The sequence below is a fragment of the Uloborus diversus genome, chromosome 5 (genome assembly GCF_026930045.1).
Source record: "Uloborus diversus isolate 005 chromosome 5, Udiv.v.3.1, whole genome shotgun sequence".
Taxonomy (NCBI): Eukaryota; Metazoa; Arthropoda; class Arachnida; order Araneae; family Uloboridae; genus Uloborus; species Uloborus diversus.
Genome location: NC_072735.1, coordinates 71,327,652 through 71,349,301, shown reverse-complemented (window position 1 = coordinate 71,349,301; position 21,650 = coordinate 71,327,652). Strand labels below are relative to the sequence as shown.

The window sequence follows — 21,650 nt, the reverse complement described above, 5'->3', positions numbered from 1 at the left end:
CTGCCCCCCCCCCCCCTGTGCACGCCCCTGCCCTAAAAAACAGCTACATAATTCCTCATAAATTTTAAACTTACTGTCCTTACGCTTCCGAAAATCCACGAACAAAACGGCTGTGAAAAAGCTAAGAAAAAAATGCAAAGAAAACTTTTTTCGATACGGATCAAATGGCGTAAAAAGTAACTGGCTACAACCGGTTACACTGTACTGTCTATATAAACTGGGATATCAAACGAGAACAACATGTAAATAAAGTATGTCTTCGTAATAATGTTTAGGTAACATTATTTAATCATGAATGTTTTTGAAAGATAGGAATGTGATGGTATTTTATCAGATTAATAACTGAATTTTGTGAAGGGACATTGAAAGTAATGGTTCCAATTCATTTTCAAAAAAGTAAGGTTTTTATAGAATATCTTAAACAATTTACAGAGAGCACTCCCCCCCCCCCCCGTCATTTTAGTTTTTTCCAGGGGGGGTCAAAGTGTATAAACTCAATACAAATTCTATCGAAAAGCAACAAAAATCAGGCCTAAGAAGCCAGCGGGGAGGACAATTGCCTGCTAATTCCCCCCCCCCTCCCAAATGACGGGCCAGCTCCGTCACCCCAATGGCGACAGCGCATACCCTTAAATGCTACGGAGTACCTCCTTCCTAAGCACCCACCCCCTAAAAGGAATTTAAACCCTTCTAAAATTACCCTCCCCCCCACACAAAAAAAAGCGTGACGTGTCATTTGCACCATAACATCCCCTATGATCACATGCAGTGATAACTGATTATACCAATTAACTTAATTTTCTGAGTATCTTTAAAAACCGGAAAATTTCCATGATCAAATTGGCACTTTTAACGATATTCACCCTTATACGAGATTCGCACGTAGGCACACAATAAGAGGTCTGGGTCTGAGCCTTTTTCCTAGTAAATAATCGGAATTGAAGCCACGGGCGTCGCGATGGAAGGTCACTATGACCTGTCAAAATTTTTTGTCTGACGCTTCAGCAAATTGAAATTTAAAAAAAACTAGTATGTTGTGGCCATCACGAAACTTTCTTCTATATTTTTCCTTTTTCTGATCCCTCCCCATGCTTGACGAGGAAGCAATATTCCTAACAAAAACAAAATTACACATGCAAAAACTTGACGACCATCCCAATGTCTGAATTATTGTAAAAACAAAACAAAGAGCGAAAATTGAAAGTTACTTTAAAAGCCTTACTTGAATTAATTACAAATATTTTATTTATTAACAAACATAAGATGGCAACAGTTAAAAATTTTAAATCATTGAGATAATATTTCCGATCATTTCCATACAATTAAAATCACGAGAAATACGAAGACGACAATCTATTACGATTTATCTTTCTTATTGTTGCATTAATAAAACTATTTTTATTCGCAAAAAAAAAAAAAAAAATCAACACCTCTTGGAGCGATTGGAGTGAAAATTGAACCAAAGCCTGTTTACGTATGGATTCACATGTATTCCAAATTTCAACCAGAACGTAGCATTACTTCTTGAGATAGGGCACTCACAATGGAAAAAAAGAACGGGCGATTGCGCTACCCCCCTTTTTAGCTGTTGACACCAAAATAAAATCAGCTCTTATACCCACTAAGGGCTACTTGTCAAAAATTTTTTGTTTGATTCCGTTCGTTATTTCTTGAGATACAGCAGTCACAATTGACGATAAAAAACGTTCTATAACTCAACCCCCGTTTGAGCTATTGACACCAAAATTGAATCAGCACCTGCTCCTGTTAGGGGCAACATATGGACCAAATTTTGTTTGATTCCGCCGGTTACTTCCTGAGGAATAGCAAGCACGCGTAACTCAAAAAACGTCCCATTGCTCCACCCCCCCTTGGAGGAATTCGCGCCAAAAACCAATGAGCACAAGTTCACATAGGGGCACATATGTGTACCTCCGAAAATTACGAAGAATGGCCTCAAAACTCTCCTCCTACTAACGTTACCGAAGATCATCTAAAACCCTCGTTTTAAACGCTAACTTGAAAAATTTGTTGGAGGAATGTCTCTCCACCCCCCCCCCCTCTCGCCAATATCATTACAGATTTTCGTAAATTTAGTTCTCAGGGCTTGAATTTCAAAAAATTTCCGCAGTAGAGCTTCCGAAAACTCCTCCTACAACATCATTGAAAGTCAATCAAAATTATGTTTTTGGAGCTTCAGTTGGGAAGGATTGCCGATCTCCTTAGCGTCACTAAAGATGGTCCAAAAACCGTGTTTTGAAGATTTTAACTTCAAAAAATTCATGGGGATTGGACCCGAATCTCTCTTCCCCCTAACATTATCAAAGATCTTCTAAAACTGCATTTTTGCAATTATAATTTTGAAAAACTTCGGGGAGAGCCCCCAAACCCCCCTCTTTACATAGCATAATAGGTGATAATTAATAATTGCATTTTAAAGATTCAATTTCAAAAACGGACCGGTGGTCGTTGGACCACCTCCCCTCCCTCCTTTATGTTACCAAAAGTTGTATAAAATGCATATTTAAAACTACAAATTAAGAACATTTCCGGTGTTGGTTCTTTGAATCTCTCCTCCCCTTAACATCACCAAAAATCTTCTAAAACTGCCTTTTTAGAGCTACAATTTAAAAAGAACTTCGTTGGCGAGCTCCCGAACCACTCCTAATTTGAAAACTTTCGAACCTTCTCTTCTCCCTCAGCGTCATCAAGCGTAGGGGGAGTTTGGGGGGAGCATTTCCAGGGGAACGCCGTGCAAATCAAGCCCTTTCATCTGTTTTACAACCATATATTGCATAAAATTGCTTTAAAAAAATGTCTTTTGAAATAGCGTCTAAGCTGAGATACCGAACCCAATGGCAGTTCGGCATGTACTTCAAAATATTAAAAATACTCCTAGGTCTGCATCTCCCTTACAAACAATCATTTGGGGGCTCCTGACACTTAGAGCTCATGAAAAGTGATTGGTGGTACGTAATGCAATTTCATGTCCACCTTCAGAGTCAATTAAAGGTCCTTATGTCATTAGTATCATTGTTGCAAGCCTTTGCTTTATTTTCCCGTCCTTTAAGAATTTGTACTTTTTTGTATGGCAACAGTAGATATGTTTTGTTAGAACAGCTAAGTTGCGATTTGAAATGTTTTAAGCAGTGTTTTAAGAAATGTTATTAAGAAATATTAAGAAATAAAAGTATATGAATGGACAAAGTGGTGTACACTTAATGTCGTATCTAACCTGTGGTGACCCGGAGTAGTGATTTTAAAGAAGGTCAGTCCTTTTTTTAAGAAATATCTGATTGAAAAACTTTAGTTTTTGTTTTGCAATGGAAAATCTTGTCAAGAAGTGATCTCCGTTACGAACATCTTTTACTAAGACATATAAGAATTTAATGGCCTTGTTTGAGAATGAAAATATTGCAATAAGTGATCTTAAGATTAAATTAGAACGCATTAATGCTGGCTTAATGACTCTTGACAACGAGATTTTAGAACTTACGTTAAATGCAGATGATGACGGTAAAAGTTATACTGTCGAATTTGAAGCTATAGTAGAATATAAAATCAAATTTGATGAAGCGTTAGTTTACGTAAATTCTTTTTTAGAAAGTAAATCCCTGATAAGCGCTAGTATTAATAATGAGAAATCACAACTAAAACTTCCCAAACTGGAATTAATGAAATTCGGTGGTGAAGTTAAAGATTGGCTGTGCTTTTGGAGTCAGTTTAAAACAATTCATGAACATAAACAAATGGAAGAGGAAGATAAATTCCAATATTTAATACAGTGTATGGCTCCTGGTACAAGAGCGAAGGAGATCATTGATAGTTGTCCACCAACAGAAGAAAATTATGAAAAAGCAATTGAAAGCCTCAAAGCAAGGTTTGGCCGTGAGGAACTGTTAGTGGAGTATTATGTTCGCGAACTCTTGACTTTAGTTGTTAAAAATGCTACTAAATCGAAGCTAAACATTACTCAATTGTATGATAAGCTTGAATCCCACCTAAGATCATTAGAGTCTGTTGGGATGACATCCGACAAATATGCTGCTATGCTATTCCCACTTGTGGAATCCTGTGTTCCAGAAGACATTTTAAGAGTTTGGCTAAGAAATTCTGCAAGTGAAGAACTATCATACAGTGCAAGACTGAACCAGCTTCTAAACTTTTCAAGGACTGAGGTAGAGGGGAAAGAACGGATCACCCTTTCAAAATCGGGAATGAAGCCAAGTGATTCCTACAGAAAATTTCCGAAAGATAAGGAAGATATTATAACACCTACTGCGAGCAACTTGTTTTCAAGAGTGAAAGAAATTAATAGCAATAAGGTAATGCATTGTATATTCTGTGAAAAATCTCATCAAAGTAAAGATTGCTACAAAGCAAAGAATTTAAGTTATGATGAAAAATTTAAAATCATGAAAAAGAAAAATTGTTGTTTTGCGTGTTTGAAAACAAGCCATCGAGCAAAAACTTGTAAGAACAAAGTTCAATGTGTGTTTTGTGGAAGGAAGTACTACCTTGTTTGTTGTCCAGAATTTAAGCAGAAATCAAAAGTTACGGTAGAGTGCAAACAAGAAAATTCCGAAAGCAGCACTCTTTCATCAACATGTACTTCAGGGAGAGTTTTGCTTCAAACATTAGTGGTTGGCATTCAACACGAAGGTAAGAAACTTCATCTAAGAGCTTTAATTGATACTGGATCCGAATTTTCCTATATTTTGAAGTCAAGAATAGAATCGTTAGGAATAAAATCTGAATCTCAAAGAGAATTAACACACGTTGTGCTTGGAGGGAGAACATCTGATATGAATCATAAATGTTATAATATCAAGGTTGAGAATCTGCATACTGGTTATAGCTGCAAAGTTCCTGTTCTCGATCCGCCTATTATTTGTGGATCCATACCTAGTCTACAGAAAGGACCTTGGATAACCGAGCTAGCCGAAAAAGGAATTCATATCACTGATGTTAATTTGGTCAATCCGCAGATTGATCTTTTGATAGGCTCAGACTTTGCCGGAAATATTTATACTGCAAAAATACAAAAATTAAGTAAAGGTATTTTTGCCATGGAAACGTTGCTTGGATGGGTTTTAATGGGAAAATCGATAACAAGTAGAGGTAGAAATTCTATTGCTGCTGCAGTTACCTCCCTTTCAATTCACAATCAAGATATCAGAAACCTGTGGGAGATGGAAGCTATTGGCATCAAAGATCCTTTCGAACAGAAATCTAAAAGTGAAATCGATAAGGCGGTAAACGATCATTTTATAGCAAATTTAAGAAAAGATGACGAGGGAAGACATGAAGTGAAATTGCCATGGGTACATGACAAAAATCTTCCTGAGTATAGAGATAGAGCTGAAAAGAGATTAGAAAGAACAACAACAAAGTTAAAATTGGAAGGAAAATATGATGCATATAATATGGTACTCAAGGATTGGTTAAATGATGATATAATTAAAAAGGTACCACTTGAAGAATTGCCAAAATCTGGTTGCTACTTGCCACATAGAGGGATTTTCAAGGATAATTCAACAACCAAGATCAGACGTGTAGTTTTTGTATATAATGAAAATTATGCGGAAAATAATATTAACGATAAAAAGATCATTATTGAAGTAGACACAAAGACAAGGATGTTTTCAAAACAAAGTTTAACGTTATTAAATTCACATTATTAAATTAAACCTTTTGCGTAAAGAAATAGTTACTGAAAAGTTAGAATCTAAACTGAATGTTTTTTCGACATTTTTTTTTTGTTTGTTTGTTTTTATGTAATATTAATTACAAAGAAAACATGCCATACACAATGCGACTCTTTTATTATATTTTACACTTTTTTTTTTGTAAAACAAATAAAAAAAACATCTTATCCTAACACGTTTCTTACCTTCCAGACGCAAATGGAACATAATCTCTGCCAAATCAATTGACGCGCAATTTATAATGTGAATTACCGACTTGGAAAATATTGCGTAAGAATGAGTTTGACCCCCCCCCAAGTAAGGGTACGTAGAGGCTTTTCCAACCCCCTCCCCCTTGGGACCCTTACGTATTTAATGAATCGCCCCTTATAGGCTACTATTTTCATTGAATATCAATTAGCATAAGGTAATTTTATACGCTTCAAAAAATAAATGAATACCCATGTAACAATTAGCACTTATTACAGTATTTGTCTTTTGCGCAAAAATAAGTTCAATCCGAAAAACGGGGATTTTAAACTGCGAAATCAGCATGCAATGGCTGATTTAAAACGAGTCTGATTGAGGAGCGTAACGTACTCCTCGAGCGCAGCGCCATCTGGATTTTCCTCAGATCTGACCTCACTTTTTCCCCGTCGATCGGCACACTACTCTTTCTAGGCACTATAGCTAAGTTTCGATTTGAAATGTTTTAAGCAGTGTTTTAAGAAATGTTATTAAGAAATATTAAGAAATAAAAGTATATGAATGGACAAAGTGGTGTACACTTAATGTCGTATCTAACAATCATTAATTGCGACATTTACGACATCACATATCTTTTTTGAACAAACAAAACTTTAATTTTGACTAAATGATATTATAATAATATATTTAAATTATCTGAGAAAACATTTGCTCACATTTTGATGAAGTAGCTTTAACTCTTGGCAATTCAGTAAAATTACTGTTCAAAAGAAAGAAACTTTGACCAATAATACCGCCAGCACTTTCCCCCGTTTTCTTCCTAATTTCTTTAAATTTTTCTGTTATCCCCCCTCCCCCATTTCCATATGTCTACCAATGTGCAATATGCTTCCAAAACCATACCAACAAGTGACTTTTTCGTCTTTTTGTCGAAAATGTATGACCCCCCCCCAAACAAAATCCCGGCTACTGCCTTGCCCCCCTCTCTCATTTCCCCGCTTGTACAACGCGGGGACCTATCAAAACCATAAGGATTTAGGTTGTTTAGGTAGGTGCAGAGCTGAAAATTTTCTCATGAAGCATCGTATGAATGTCTCGCACAAAGATATACAGGGGAGAAATATTTTATCGCTCTGTACAGTGGCATATAGCCAAGGGGATGTTTTGGAGTCAACCCCCCCCCCCCTTCCCCGCCAGGACGTTAAGTTTTAACACATATTGCCAATTCTAATACGGTAGTTACAATGATTAAATAGGGGTTTTTCCCAGAAATCTCACCTCGAAAATAATTTCTGGCTGCGCTAACTGGATTTTTGCACATCAAGACGTACTTTCCCAATCTTTAAAATCGTTAAAAAAATTATCAACAGAATAATTACCTAGTTTTACTGTTAAATGTACGACACACATATGTTTTCTTATATTAGACTTTTCAGATAGCTGAAAAAATTGGAAACACCTTTTTAGATTTAAAAGGAAAACAGCAAGAATATTTATGTTGTGTCCGTTTTTCCTCATTCAAATTATAAAACTCTCTGCATCATGGAAAAAAACTAATACACTACAATATATTGATTGCAAAATTGAACGTGAAAAGAATTAAAATAAATTTTTAATGAAAATACGTGTAGGTAACCAAACATAATTATTGCATGTAAATTCACTAACACGGCTATAAAGAAAGAAGCATTTTCAGAAGTACCAAAGAGATAGATGAATAATGCTTACTTTTATCGATGAGTAATTTCAAGTATCAAATATTTTCATGAGTAATATTTCGCCTTCTTTTTACAAACACGGAACGCAAGGAACATGTGAATCTGGATATCGTCTGCTGTAAATTACAGTTGCCATTACTTTTAAACTTGATTATAGATAAATGGATTTATAAGACACGCGATCCCTTGACGAACAAGTATTTTATTTTTTCCATGTGTACTGATTTTTATCTACGCTCGTATTAAGAGGTTTTTAAAATGATTTGAAGAACACAATGGTTGCGTTCGACGAACCTCACCGGTCGACCGGTACGTAACCAGTTACTAACCGCGGCGTTCTATGATCACCGGTTACTGCATCGGTTACCATTCTAAGCAGTTGATTGGTTGATTAGAGCTAGTGATTATTAGCTGTCACGTGATTAACCAACCGGTCGCTAATAGCTAATAGTCGTGCTCGTCGAACGCACTCAGGTTGCGTTCGACGAACCTCACCGGTCAACCGGTAAGTAACCAGTTACTAACCGCGGCGTTCTATGTTCAACCGGTTACCTCAGCGGTTACCATTCTAAGCAATTCATTGGTTGATTGGAGCACGTGATCATTAGCTGTCACGTGATTAACTAACCGGTCGCTCTCGGTCGTTCTCATCGAACGCACTCTCAGTATTGTATTTTACCAAACCGCAATTGGCGATTCCAGCGGTCCAAGACGCCCTCTTCTGGCGTCACGATTAACCAAAATAGCCCTTTAACCGCTGTTCCTCTGAATAGCAATCGCATGTTAATCGAAGTCATTTGTTTTCGTATTTCTTAATCTCAAAAAAAGATTTTGGCGAAATTAACGAATTGTTTGTGTCTTAGATGGAATAAAGTTTCAATTAAAATAGCTCGATTGTGGATTTTACGCTTGGTGATTTGTCCAGAGCCGTCTGTATAATGTGCTTGTTTACATTTGCACAGTGTTAAGTGATGGACATTTACTTCGCTAGTTATGCCTTATTTATGTGAAATGTCATCTTTGTTTCGTTCGCTATTATTGTGAAACATATTCGTGAATATAATGTTTAGTTTTGCTAATCGATATGTTGTGAAATAGCTTTTGTTACCTTTTTGTGATGTTGTTACTGAATCGTGCTTATCTTGAGTTTAATATGCTTTGGAGTGAAGATGATGCATTTTGAGCTTGAGAATTTTATTCAAGTGATTTGTTCCTGTCAACTCTATATGAATGATATGGATTTATACTTCGTTTTAACTAGTTGGATCGTTGCACAGTCAGAAGTGTTTTATAAATTTGTTCTGCCTTGCAAACGATCTTACTGGCATGTTGACATTTTAAATGCTGAATTTCCATGAGAGCATGGAGCTACAAGTACTGAAAATTCGTATACATAACTTCAAAACAGTTTCAGAAGAAAAATATTTCAATGAATGTTTCAGCAGAAAAGTATTACCTTTCGAAAGGTAAACACATCTGATAAAGGCTTGTGTTGTAAATTAAATCTGATTAAAGTGCTTCGCTGCAAATATTGATGTTGTCAAGGCCTATTCAAGAATAAAGCTCCTTAAGAATTTGCCACAAGAAAATTTTAATTAGTGTGTGACATAAACCCAAAATTACCTTGTTCTGAAATCTGTAAAAAATGAGTAAAATATTAAAAATTCTGAAGTTATAAATAGACTCCTCAGCCCCATCTTTTGATGAATATCCATCTTTTTTTGTTGTTTTCCTCTACCTTGATCTTTTAATTTTAATACTCTAAACTTGACGAATTTTGGTCAGAATTAAAGTGTTTGGCCCTGTTTCTCGACAACCTCTCTATACTGAAATTTAAATTTTCTTGGCATTTACAGCATTAATTCAGTGTTGTCCATTTTACAAAAACCTCTATCTCAAATTTAGTTTGCTGTTTTTTGAATTCAATCCCCAGCAATCTTTATCAACGGTAAAACTTAGTGACAGAAAACATTTCCACCTGGTATTAGCAATCATATAATTCTCCAAGTTTTGTGAAACATGTAGCTCAAGGAAAACTATATGTACAAAGATCGTGTTTTCCATCAATTTCATCCACTCGGAGACTGGGGGAAAGAGGGCATTTTTGAGGAGTGAAAATGAATCTAGAGTCTTACTTTCGAGTCCACCGGTAACAGTTTTTTTTTTTGTTCTATTCCTTCAAATGTTTAAATTGCTTTGATTATTGAAAAAGTAAAAAATATCGACATTTTTGAATGAAAATCATTGAAAGATAATTTTTATCCTTGAATGATGCATGAACTTGCTGTCGATACTATCTCTTAAATTTAAAACGTGTAATCAAAGCATCATACTATAGAATGTTGAACGATATCAATAAAAAAGAATGTCAACCCTTCGACTTGCTTATTTTCATAACTTTTATCAAAACTCTCTCAAATTTTCTTCTGTCCCGTGGAATCTCAATATGTAATGGTTGTTAATTATAATAAATTTAGCATTTTTTGTTGAAAATGCTAAATGTTGTAAATGTTTAAGAGTTATTTTTAAAATGTTCAACTCGATCTCCCTACCTTAATTATTAAATGCTGTTAAAAGTAATGTTTTTGGATGCAGCACAAATTCATTAGGTTTTTATTTATTGCTTGTAAAAATCAATCATTTTTTCATTCGGACACTTTATTGCCAGGCACAATATGCTGTCCAGCAAACAGTACCAGGCTTTAAGAAACACTCATCCAGTGACAGTAAAAAGCATACCATTACACGATTAAAGATTTACTTTAAAGTGCACGTCGGAAATGCATAGCATTAGTCGGTTATTAAATTTACATTGATTCCATAACTCGGCATACATTATATCCTTTAAAATTACGATAGTTGTTGCAAATACTAAGGCATTTTCCTTATCTTGGCTCTCAACATAAACGCTGGATTGGATTCATGGCGATAGCAATTGAAGAAAAATAGTAAAAACTTCATTCTTATATTAAATAGAAAAAATTTTGTTCCATGAAGTATCTAATCAATTACTCGACAAAATGATTCAGTTAAAAGCAGCTGTTAATATCTAGTAATCATATTGCTGTTGGAAGAGATGAATTGAATACCGAATATTCGATAAAAATTTGAACAGAATATCTAATGTCGAGTTATTTTTTTAAAATCTGTATGTTATTTTTTTTAAATACCAATTTAAAATAGTTTATCTATTTTGTGTCTAATGTGAAATTTCAATCTAGTTCCATTTAAAATCCTAATAGCATAATCATTAATAAAAAATAAATAAAGAAAATAATTCCAAAAGCAAATTAATATAACTCCTGATTAAGGAACTAAGTTAGGTTCATCAAAATTCTGCTAAGAAAGTATTTTCATTCCAGTACATGGATTCATCTGATAATCATGATCTAACTAGGTCAGTGGTCGGAAGTAGCGGTGCTACTCTGTTATAGTTACAGTCGGACACCGATTTAACGAAATCATCGGGACTGAAACTTTTATACGTTAAATTGGGGTTATTCGTAATATCTGGGTGATAAAAAAATTTAAAAAATAACACACTCAATCTGTCACAAAGTTACTAGAGCCAAACTCAATTTTCTTTTGAAATTGAAAAAAAAAATCAATTCATCAAAATTTAAATTTTTAAATCTATTTTGATTCAAATACTTTTATTTTATAACTAGTGGTACCGCAGGCTTTGCCCGTAATAGAAAAATTAAAAGGTCTTTTGGTTCGCCAGTGTATTTGCAATGTTATCAATGTGTGGTGAATTTTCTCGCCAGTTGGCTTGTGCCCATGTTACGGTTCTACGTTATGATAACTTCTTAATTTACTCATCCATCTTATGATAGTTGTGTTCATAAAATTGGAATAGAAAAAGAACCACATCGAATTTACGAAAAATCGCTTCGAGGTGCACAAACCCATACTACAACCTAACTTTATGCCGAATTTCATGAAAATCGGCCGAACGGTCTAGGCGCTATGCGCGTTACAGACATCGAATTTACGAAAAATCGCTTCGAGGTGCACAAACCCATACTACAACCTAACTTTATGCCGAATTTCATGAAAATCGGCCGAACGGTCTAGGCGCTATGCGCGTTACAGAGATCCAGACAGAGAGATTTTCAGATTTATTATTAGTAAAGAAGACAGGCAGCGGCTCTTCCTACCCGCCTACTTCCTCTAGATATGTCTGTGGGCATTAACTGAAACATAAAACGAGAAATATGAATACAGTCAACTCTAGACAACTTGAAGTTCTAGCAACCAGCTAAAACCTTTGAGTTATGGGAAGTTCCCATAGCCTTGTCAAGGGTTTGAGACATTGTAAACTTCAAGATGAAGGAATATTAGACTAATGAGGTTTCAAGTTATCTCAAGTTAACTGTCTCCCTGACTCCCCCCCCCCAGTTTTAGCTTCGATATTTTAATATTTCTTCTTGGAAAAAATAAAACTGGTTTTTTCCAACCGTAGTTCAAACTGAAATAAAAGTTAGTGAATGTATGAGAAATACTTTATTTGAGTTACATTTTATGTACACTTAAAAAGTGACAGCACAACATTTAAACACAATAAAATTGTAGCAGATATATCAATATGTAGATCAACTCACTATCAGTGCCACTCGGTAAACTACAAAAATAGATTACCTCTATTAAGAACGAGGCTTGCAAACTTGTTAAACGGTGATTCTTCTAGAAGAAAGCTTGTTTTGACAATGATCGATTTGATTAGCCAGGATTAATTTCATTTTTAATCACTTTTTAAGTAGATTTGCCCACAGAAAAATTCCAACAATTGTGACATGGACTGTACTAAGAAATATATTTTCACAGGTTTCAAAAAATGGGATGTTTTGTTTCCAGTTTTCAGGTTCTTCCAGCCAATCAATCCTAAATCAAATTCTCTCTGAAGCAATAGCAAAGAACATTTTCTAATTTCTACTCCAATTTTATCCATAGCACTGTGATGCCGAAATAATTGATTAGCAAGTTACCAATATGACAGATAATTTTGTTTATTAAATCTGCCAATATTGATAAACCAGCTAGTTTTGAAAGGAACAAGTGTGATACTTGAATTAAATCTTCTGCAAAAATGACAAGAACAGGGTCAACGAAATGCTTTCTGTCCACATAGTTCTGCATTTGCTTGCCAATGCACCAGGGTCCTTTAACTTGAATACAATAACTATAAACTTTCTTGTTGTTACATCACTCTCCGAGGGTCCCTTCTTTCTATCACTGAAGTGATTTCCCGATGTATGGGGCCCACGGATCTTGTTGTTACAGTGGCCGCAGCTTATATGAATCAACTTTCTTCTAAACAGCTTCAATAAAGCTGAATTTTGTTATTTTTGACGATTTGATATTATCAATGCAGTTTATTCAATTAACCGGTATACACTGTATTAGCCTTACTTTAGTCATCTTTTGAATCACAGAAAAAAACCACAACATGAAAATTTTACTATGATTAAAATATAAAGTATGTAATAATAAATATACTCTTTTGAGCTCATTTGCAACTTATAGATATCAAAAGTCTCCAACTAAGAGTACTTTTAAACCCTACAAATCTATGTACACTGAAATCTCCCTACCACAAACTTCAAGGAGCCTTACATTTTGTACATTGCACCGGGAATTTTGTTGCAATGGAATTTAAGCAATGCATTGAAACTCAGACCAGGAATCAAATTTTTTTTTTACGTTTAAACGAATATTTCATTGAAAGTTCGTCACAACGGGATTTCATTTCCTGTATTCTTTTCGATCAAACCACTTGAGACTTTTGTAAAAAGTTTTCAATACATCACAAACTGAATACAAGGATGTAGCAAAGGAGTAGAGGACATACCCCTCCCCAAAACTCAAAAATTCCCCCTTTTTTTGACTAAAAACAAACCATCTATCTTCCCGTGTTTGTTTATCCAACTAAACATGCATATATGTATGGAAGTTTTTTAGAATTCAATTTTTATATCTCAAGACCATTTTTAAAACATTAATATTTCTCATAAGATATTTGGACATTGGATAATTTTTAATGTTCGATATATAAGGGGAGACAAAATTTATCTATCATGTGTAGTATTTTCAAAGTTTTTGTTTTTACCTATGCATTATCAAATGCAAAAATTAGTCTGAGATTGTTAGATGTTTGCACTTTAGTTTTACATTACAAATACCACTCATTGAGTATAAACAAAGCCACTATCGCAATGTGTACTTCTGTTAAAATTTTTAAAGAAAGTGCATGGAAATGAAGAGAAATTAACTTGAAATAAGTAAAAATGAGCAGTGAACAAAAGCGTATTGCAGTATCATTTGATTTTCAAAACATTCCGCTGTAACGAATCTCTTCTGCCAGAAAATGTTTAAAATAATAAAAGCACAGGGGGTACAATTATCTTTTTGCAATTAAGAGATAAAAAACACTCGAAACATGCAATGCGGAGTCAAACGCTATATCAGTAACATTATAAATTCACACCGATAACGTAAACATAACAAGGAAGCTATGTTAGTACTACTTGACATTAATGACAGTTGTACAGATATTATACTACAACACTGGACGAAACTAAACATAATACCCCCCTAACACTGAAATATATAAAAATACTGCACAAATAAGAGATTATTATGTAAAAAGAAATGCGAAATAGGCTAGAGCTCGCAACAAATCGGAAAATCAACAAAGCTTGCTATGTAAAATGCGATTACGGCCACGGTTAGTTACAGGTTTCGGTCCGACCATCTAACTGTAGCCGTCGAGTTCTGCGTAAAGGGGGGGGAGCAAAGGAGGGGAATATCATTGTAAATAAAGTGACTGTTTTGAAAAAAAAAAGAAAAAAAGCTTGATTATGATTTCGTCCCCCCCCCCATTCCTCATGTATTTTTCAAATGAACATACCAAATGTCATAAATAGGTCTGATTCAGACTTTATCAATTCAACACATCTTTAAAGATTTCTTTTTTTAAGTTACATGTTTTTATAAAATGATATTCCATTCTGTTCTTTGTGATGCAATGTTATTGTTTTTGTATTGATAAGTCCCATGAGAATGAAACAAAAAATTTGCGTTGACTTGATGATAACAGAGTTGTGTACTTTTCTTTTGAAACATTTGGTTGGAAAGATGTCCTTTCGTTATATGATTTGCTTGTCCTTACTGAAATGCGTTCTTCGTTCTGCTCCTTGTCTTTTTAATAGGAATTTTTTTTTATTTGTTTTATTTAAATGTCTGAACATAGGTCTTGGATGGAAGGTAAGTATTGTAGGATAAAGGATATGATCATACATTTTCATCATCGTTGGATGTTTATGAAATAATCTGCAGTATTTTCTGCAATGCAAATATAAGTACTCAAATTCCCTTTTCATTCCTTTAAGTGAAAGGTGAATTATGCAAAGAAAAATTCTATGTTGACTTATGTTTTTTTGTTTATGTGTATATCTTCAATCAAAAATAATTAGTGACTAGTTTTGTAAATATATTAGTTTAGTACTTTCGAATTAATAATATATTTAAAATACACCACCAGCTCAGTTATTCCATCCGAGGACTGCAGTTTCGTGCTTTTTAGCACTCATCAGCCCGGAATAGGAATCACATGAGCTGGATTCAGAAAAACCTCTTAAGGGAGCCAAGAGAGCCAAACAAACTGGTAGCTAATGTAAGAATCAGCACACCAGATGAGTGACCGCTTAAAAAAAAGTAGGTGGGAGGTAGAGCTCCTTGAACCGGTTTCAATAAATTTAATACCGTTAATATTTTTTAGAAGGCATAGTTCAATAAAATAAAACCATCAAATAGTATAGCATTTAAGTTTCCTCGTAAAAAATATATGTTTTGACTCAAATTTATTTTGGAACTCTATCATTCATATTCTGAATTTTCAAAATGCTGTAATGTCAGGCCATCAGTTGGAATTTCTCCAGGGGGGTTAAAGAGTGAAAATTATGCCAAAAAACTAAAAACCAAGTTCAGTAACACGTAGGTACGGTAAACTCCTGATTATCGACTGTCAGATTATCCACAGGTCTTTTCAAATTTTTTTTTTTTTGATGGCCATTAAATGTTTTTTAAACTTCTGATTGTGTTATTGTTTGTTTTTAGCTTTATATATATATTTTTCTATTCAATGTTGGTAGATCAGGGTGGCGACAGATCAGGGAAATCAGGGAGATCAGGGAAAAGTCAGGGAACTTTATTAATCAGGGAAATATCAGGGAATTTTGAAAACAAAAAACAAAAAATCAGGGAAAATTGATTTTATGAAGAAAAAAAAATTTTTTTTTTTTGCTTTACAAAATTAGGTATTTTAATTCCTATGCATTTTCTGCCAATTATCTGTTCAAAAAAAAAAAAAAAAAGTAAAATTAATGAGGTGCGATTATACACTGCCGCATATTTCTTAAGATTCTTATGCTAAGTGGTTTCTGGAAGTAAAGTTGTTTTTTTTTTTTAATTTTGTATAATTTTTCCATTGTAGAAAAATTTAATATACTGTTTTGTAGGGTTTTTTTTTCCCAAAAAAATTGACTTGATATGTTTTTTTTCAAACTATTTTATTAAAAAAGTAGCATTTTTTTAAAAATATATCTTTACACAACTTAAAATGTTTAAAATACTGCTTTTTTATACAAACATACAATGGATTTCAAGTAGAGCAAAGAAAGAAAACCATTATCATTGGTAACGTAAATCAGGGAAATTTGATGAACTTAATCAGGGAAAAGTCAGGGAACTTTTTTTCACAGTTTCTGTCGCCACCTTGTAGATGCAATATAGCAATGTTTTTAGCTAAAATTTAAATGTATGCATGAGTGTTATTCATATTTTTAGCTATTGTATACACTAGAAACGTACCGAGTACTCGGTAACTACTCGGTACTCGGCCAATTTGCCGAGTACTCGGTACTCGGCCCAATTTTGATCGGATACTCGGCCAATACCGAGTAGTTGCAAAAAATTGAATATTGTCCAAGACAGATATTAAAATTTATAAAAAAGCGCAAGCATATATAATTTTCTGCAGTCATTTACAAGTCAAATTTAAATTTTGAGAATAATGAAGCTTGTAATGCTTTAATGGAATTAGTCTTAATGTCCCCAAAGTTAATAAAACTTATTTATTAAAAATTGTGCAAAAAAGTAAGTGTAGAAAATATGGAATTTTTATATTAAAAATGGATTTTTGCTACAAACAAAACTTAGTTATAAGAAATATAAAAATACCTTTGCTTAAAAAATAAATGGAAATAAAACAATGTTAAAAGCAGTGCAGACACGTATTTTAGCATTACAAAGAATTTCTTTTTCAATGCACAAAATGTGAGCTCGTGGATTTAAAGGCATCCGCCAAAAGTCGGATTCTTCTGTCGAATGTCTTTACATTCTTTAGCTCACATTTTATGCACTGAAAAAGACGTTCCTTGTAATGCAGAAACACGTGTCTGCAGTGTTCCTGCACATTTGTTTTATTTGCTTTTAAAAATTGTTTATGTTTGGCGGACTAGAACTATAATAGATTGGTATAATTTGTTTTAATTCCAACTTGATTAATCATACCTTTTATTTATTTATTTTTAATTTTAAAAACAATTCTTTTGTAAAATTTTTGACAAAAAAACAAAATTTTTTAAATGCGTAATTACATTTCAGCAGGAATTTAGTTTTAAAAACTGTTATATGGACAAGGAGGTCTATACAACTATTCCAATAAGTGCAAAATTCATCACATGTGTGTCGGTGGTTATTCTTAAAACATAATTGGTACTTGGTAACTCAGCCGAGTAGTGAAAGGCCGAGTACTCGGTACTCGGCTACTCGGCCAAAGTGCCACTCGGTACATCTCTAGTATACACTAGTATGGTTTGTTATCTATTATTCGGATTATCTGTGGTTTTCGCTTGTCCGCGGTTGCGGTTACCATGCCACCCTATTCCGCAGATAATCAGGAGTTTACTGTACATTCATTTCTCAAAACCAGGGATGGTGTCAGTTGCCCCTGCTGGGCAGAAGCTCAACCAAAAATTACCTACTTAGTGGGGTTCTGTCCATAACCGTCCTTATATCTATGTAAACTACTGTACAGTGAAACCTGTGTAAGTTGACCGCTTGCGGTGCAGTATTTTGGTGGTCAACTTATAAAGGGGGTAATGATTTTTTTTTTTGAATTCTTGCACCATGACACCTTTTGTAATTCTTGCAATTGACACCTACTCTTTCTGTTTAACTCACTTTCATTGTTTAGCATTACTTCGAAACAATAATTTAAGATGTTATTCAAATATTTTTAGAGATTATTTTCCCAGAATGACGTATAATGTGTCGTGCAAATTTAAAATTTCAGGAAATTGATCAAAAAAAAAAAAAAAAGCCTCATTATTTATGAAAAGTTACTCATTTTATATTAATAGTTCCTAAAAATTTATAGCTAATCAAAAATTACAATTTTTTCACTTAACAACAGAAGGAAAACAAGTTTGGAGAATAAAAGAGTTCTTAGTAGTTTTCTCATGTGGTTAAACTCAAAAGGAGGTTTAGTTATACTGCTGTTTCATTTAGTTGGTAAAATGCTGGTCTAGCATCAGAATTATTCTTGGAAAGCTTTAAAATAATAATAATAATAATAATAATAGTAAAAAAATAATTTGCTAAATAAAATTTTAAAAAATAAACCAAGTGGTCAACTTACAAAGGGTTTTTTACAATACTCCAATCCAAACTTGGTGTTCATTAGTGGCTTGACTTGACCACCTGTCTATATAGAGAGATGGTCAAGATAGAGAGGTGGTCAAGTTACAGAGGTTTTCCTTCATTATATAAGATAGGACTAATTCCGTTCCTGACAAAAGCGGTCAACATAGACAGGTGGTCAACTTTACAGGTTTTACTGTATTAGAATGGCAATAGGTTCTAGGAAGGCACCTTTGATTCAGAAACCTCCTTGCACCATGGCTCCTGGCTCCCCTAAACGACAAGCTTGAGCTTGAGTAATCCGAAACCTGAGCTCTACTTAACCCAAGGTAGCTTAAATATATTATTAACAGGATTAAACCTCATTATGAGAGACAGAGTTGATTGGTCTTTCAGCTCTCAGGCTCGGCTCTTGCTCTTGGGGTAGGCGTCTGCCTAGGGCGGCAAATTTCGAAATTGAGTTTTTTTTTAAAGTATAAATATATGTTTCAGCGCAATAAGATTCACTGCTTCAATGCTAAAAATACTAATTTAGAATGTGTACTAGTGCTTGGATATGCGAAACATAGTTCAGATTTTAACTAGAAATTCAATTTAATTTAAGAGATGGCAAATTTCATGATTTAAAAGCCTTTTTAAAATATTAATATATGTTTCAGTGCCATAAGATAGGTACACTACTTTAATGCCAAACAGGATAATTTAAAGTGTGTAGCAGTGATTGGATATGCAAAGCCCAATTTGGAATTTAACTAGAAACTCACTTTAATTTTAAGCACTTTACCATTATTTTTATTTTATTAATTTATTATTAAAAAAATTATTATTATTTAATAGAGGGGAGGCACTTGTCAATATCCTCTAGAGTGGCAGAACTACCAGAGAACTACTGTCAGCTTTATAACAGCAACAAAAAAAAAAAAAAAAAAAAACCTTTTCGACAGATAGCACCTGATATTTTTTTCCCCTAAAGTAAAGTAAGTTTATTTACTTTGTATACAGATTGATGCATGAAAATTTGCATGAGTGTCAGAGCAATTAGAAATTATTGAGGTTTGTAAGTTTTACTGGGGATGCTCAGATTACCAATTGACAAGGGGCCTTGGCTTGCGGCCCTGCTGTTCTATTAAGTGTTCATTATTTATTCCTGAATTAGGCAATGAATGCATTGTGTAATTTTGTTTCCATTTTTATTAGATCATCCTAGGTTGTATAGGAGTATGACAGTATTGCGGTTATGTGTGATGAAAGGCCTGATGCATCATTGATAGTCAATGGTACATCGTACTTTTTCTTTGACGAAACACTTATTATTCTTTGTTATATTTTAAAGGTGAACAATTAGTTGCATGTTTTTGTTGTCAATTGATTAAAATTATTACAATAAATATAATTTCTAGCACTTGTAAAACTACAAGTGTAGCATTTGTTTTCTTATTTTATTAACCACTTAAGGCAACCTTTTAGTTTTTCACTCAAGGTAGGGAGGGCTGATATAAGTTGAGATACATACACTGAACTTTTTGTGGGTGCAGATTTTTTCTTTTTGTGCAGTGGCTCCTAATGTTTTGCACATTGCAACCCCTTTTTTGACAAATAAACAACCCACGACCCCATATGTGCACTCACCTAAATTGTGCATGTTTTACATGATAATTCAAAGTGCTTAAGTTATTTTTTTATGTATGGTAATGCTTGTAACACACAATGTTTGCAGAAACCAGAAAAAGATAATTACTATAACTTTTTACATATGAAGGGCTACGGGGAAGAACGATCAAAGTCCATTTTTCTAAAAAACTCTGGTTAACCTATGAGAACACATAGATTATTACAGACAGTATTCAAGAGAAATATTATTCAGACAAGAATCATCATAGTGAGTGAGTTTTAACAGGGAAGAATGAGGCTAACTTGGAAACGATTCAAGATTTCAAGCTCAAAAACGAAATGAGGAAAATTTGAGCATGGTGGACTATGATCATTCTTCCCCGTGGCCCTTTATATACTTTCAACACTTATAAAATTCTGGCTATTTTACAATTATATTTACTCTTTCTATTTTCTAGTTTACCAAGCATTTGTAATAAGTACTGAGTCATAAAAAATCTAATTTTATAAATTTGCAAAAAGTAACACATAATAAATTGAAGCAGTGGGAAGCAAAGGGATGTGAGTGCAGATTTTCAAGTTTTGAGTAAAACACGTTTAAAGATAAGGTCTGAGGTAGGCTTTCATTGAAAAGATTTTTTAAATCATGCTGTGTACCAGCATCTACCAGGGCTACTAGTACTATCTCGGACCAAGACGGAGGAGAGGTTTACTCACCCTTTGTACTGGTTGTTGTGGAGGTCCCCTTGGGCCTCCACAAACCAAGGGCCTCTACAATAAAATTTTTACAAAATATCCTAACTTTCATGGGTCAAAAAAAAAAAAAAAAACGAAAATATCAGATATATACATATATATCAAAATATTCAGATATGTGTCAAAGTACCGGATTTTTCAAAAATCATGATCTTTTCGAAATCATTGATCCCCTCCTCTCCTTTGTTGCCCCGGGGTCTCCACACTTCCAAATCCGGCCCTGGTGATTACATTGTTTTACAATCATTTTTTATAATCTTAAACTGTAATTTTTATGTGTTTGTGTGTGTTTTTTTAAATTTTTCTTTTAATTATATTTTTTTACATATTTCCTAAAATATTCCTAATGTTTTTTCAGATGATATTAAATCTGCTGAAGAAGTCCAGCCTTTGAGTAATTGCCGATCTTCTCCTGTCAAAAGAGTTGGCAAATGGTGCTCTCAAAAATGCACTACAGAACTTTTAAAACGACGATTGCCTTTTCTTGTATGGTTACCGAAATACAATTTAGAAGACCTAAAAGGTGATTTGATTGCTGGCATGACAGTGGCTCTCACAGTTATTCCCCAAGGTTTAGCTCTTGCTTCATTAGCTGGCTTAGGACCTCAGGTAAATATACTCATGCAATGTTAGAAGTAAGGATGTCAATCAAGATGTTATGCATGTGAATTAAGTATTCCTGGAGCTAAAATGAGAAGTCTTGTTGCCATTTTTGATTATTTAAGTACAAATGAGGTACCAAAAAAAAGAAAAACAATCCATTGAATAGAAATAATGCAAAAATCCATTTGAGGTTTTTCAAACTGAACATATTTCTTTTCATTCTTTCACATTAATTGCAGGTTGTGATCCCATTGAGTTGGAGAGGAAAAGCTTATGTGATCCTCAATTTTAGGTGTCAAATGTGATGCCTAGTATTGTAAGTCTGGACATGAAAATTTAAATATTGGTTACAAAATACGCCTAT

The 21,650-nt window shown here is 33.9% G+C and overlaps 1 protein-coding gene across 1 annotated transcript in view; it reads left to right on the top strand.

The window, feature by feature from the left end:
- The window catches only part of LOC129223055 (sodium-independent sulfate anion transporter-like), a gene marked incomplete in the record, with an annotated part of 130,798 nt that overhangs the window by 43,099 nt on the left and 66,049 nt on the right, over window positions 1-21,650 (top strand). Inside the window, 1 exon segment of the mRNA XM_054857620.1 lies at window positions 21,042-21,292. Within this exon segment, the coding sequence (XP_054713595.1) occupies window positions 21,042-21,292 (251 nt within the window).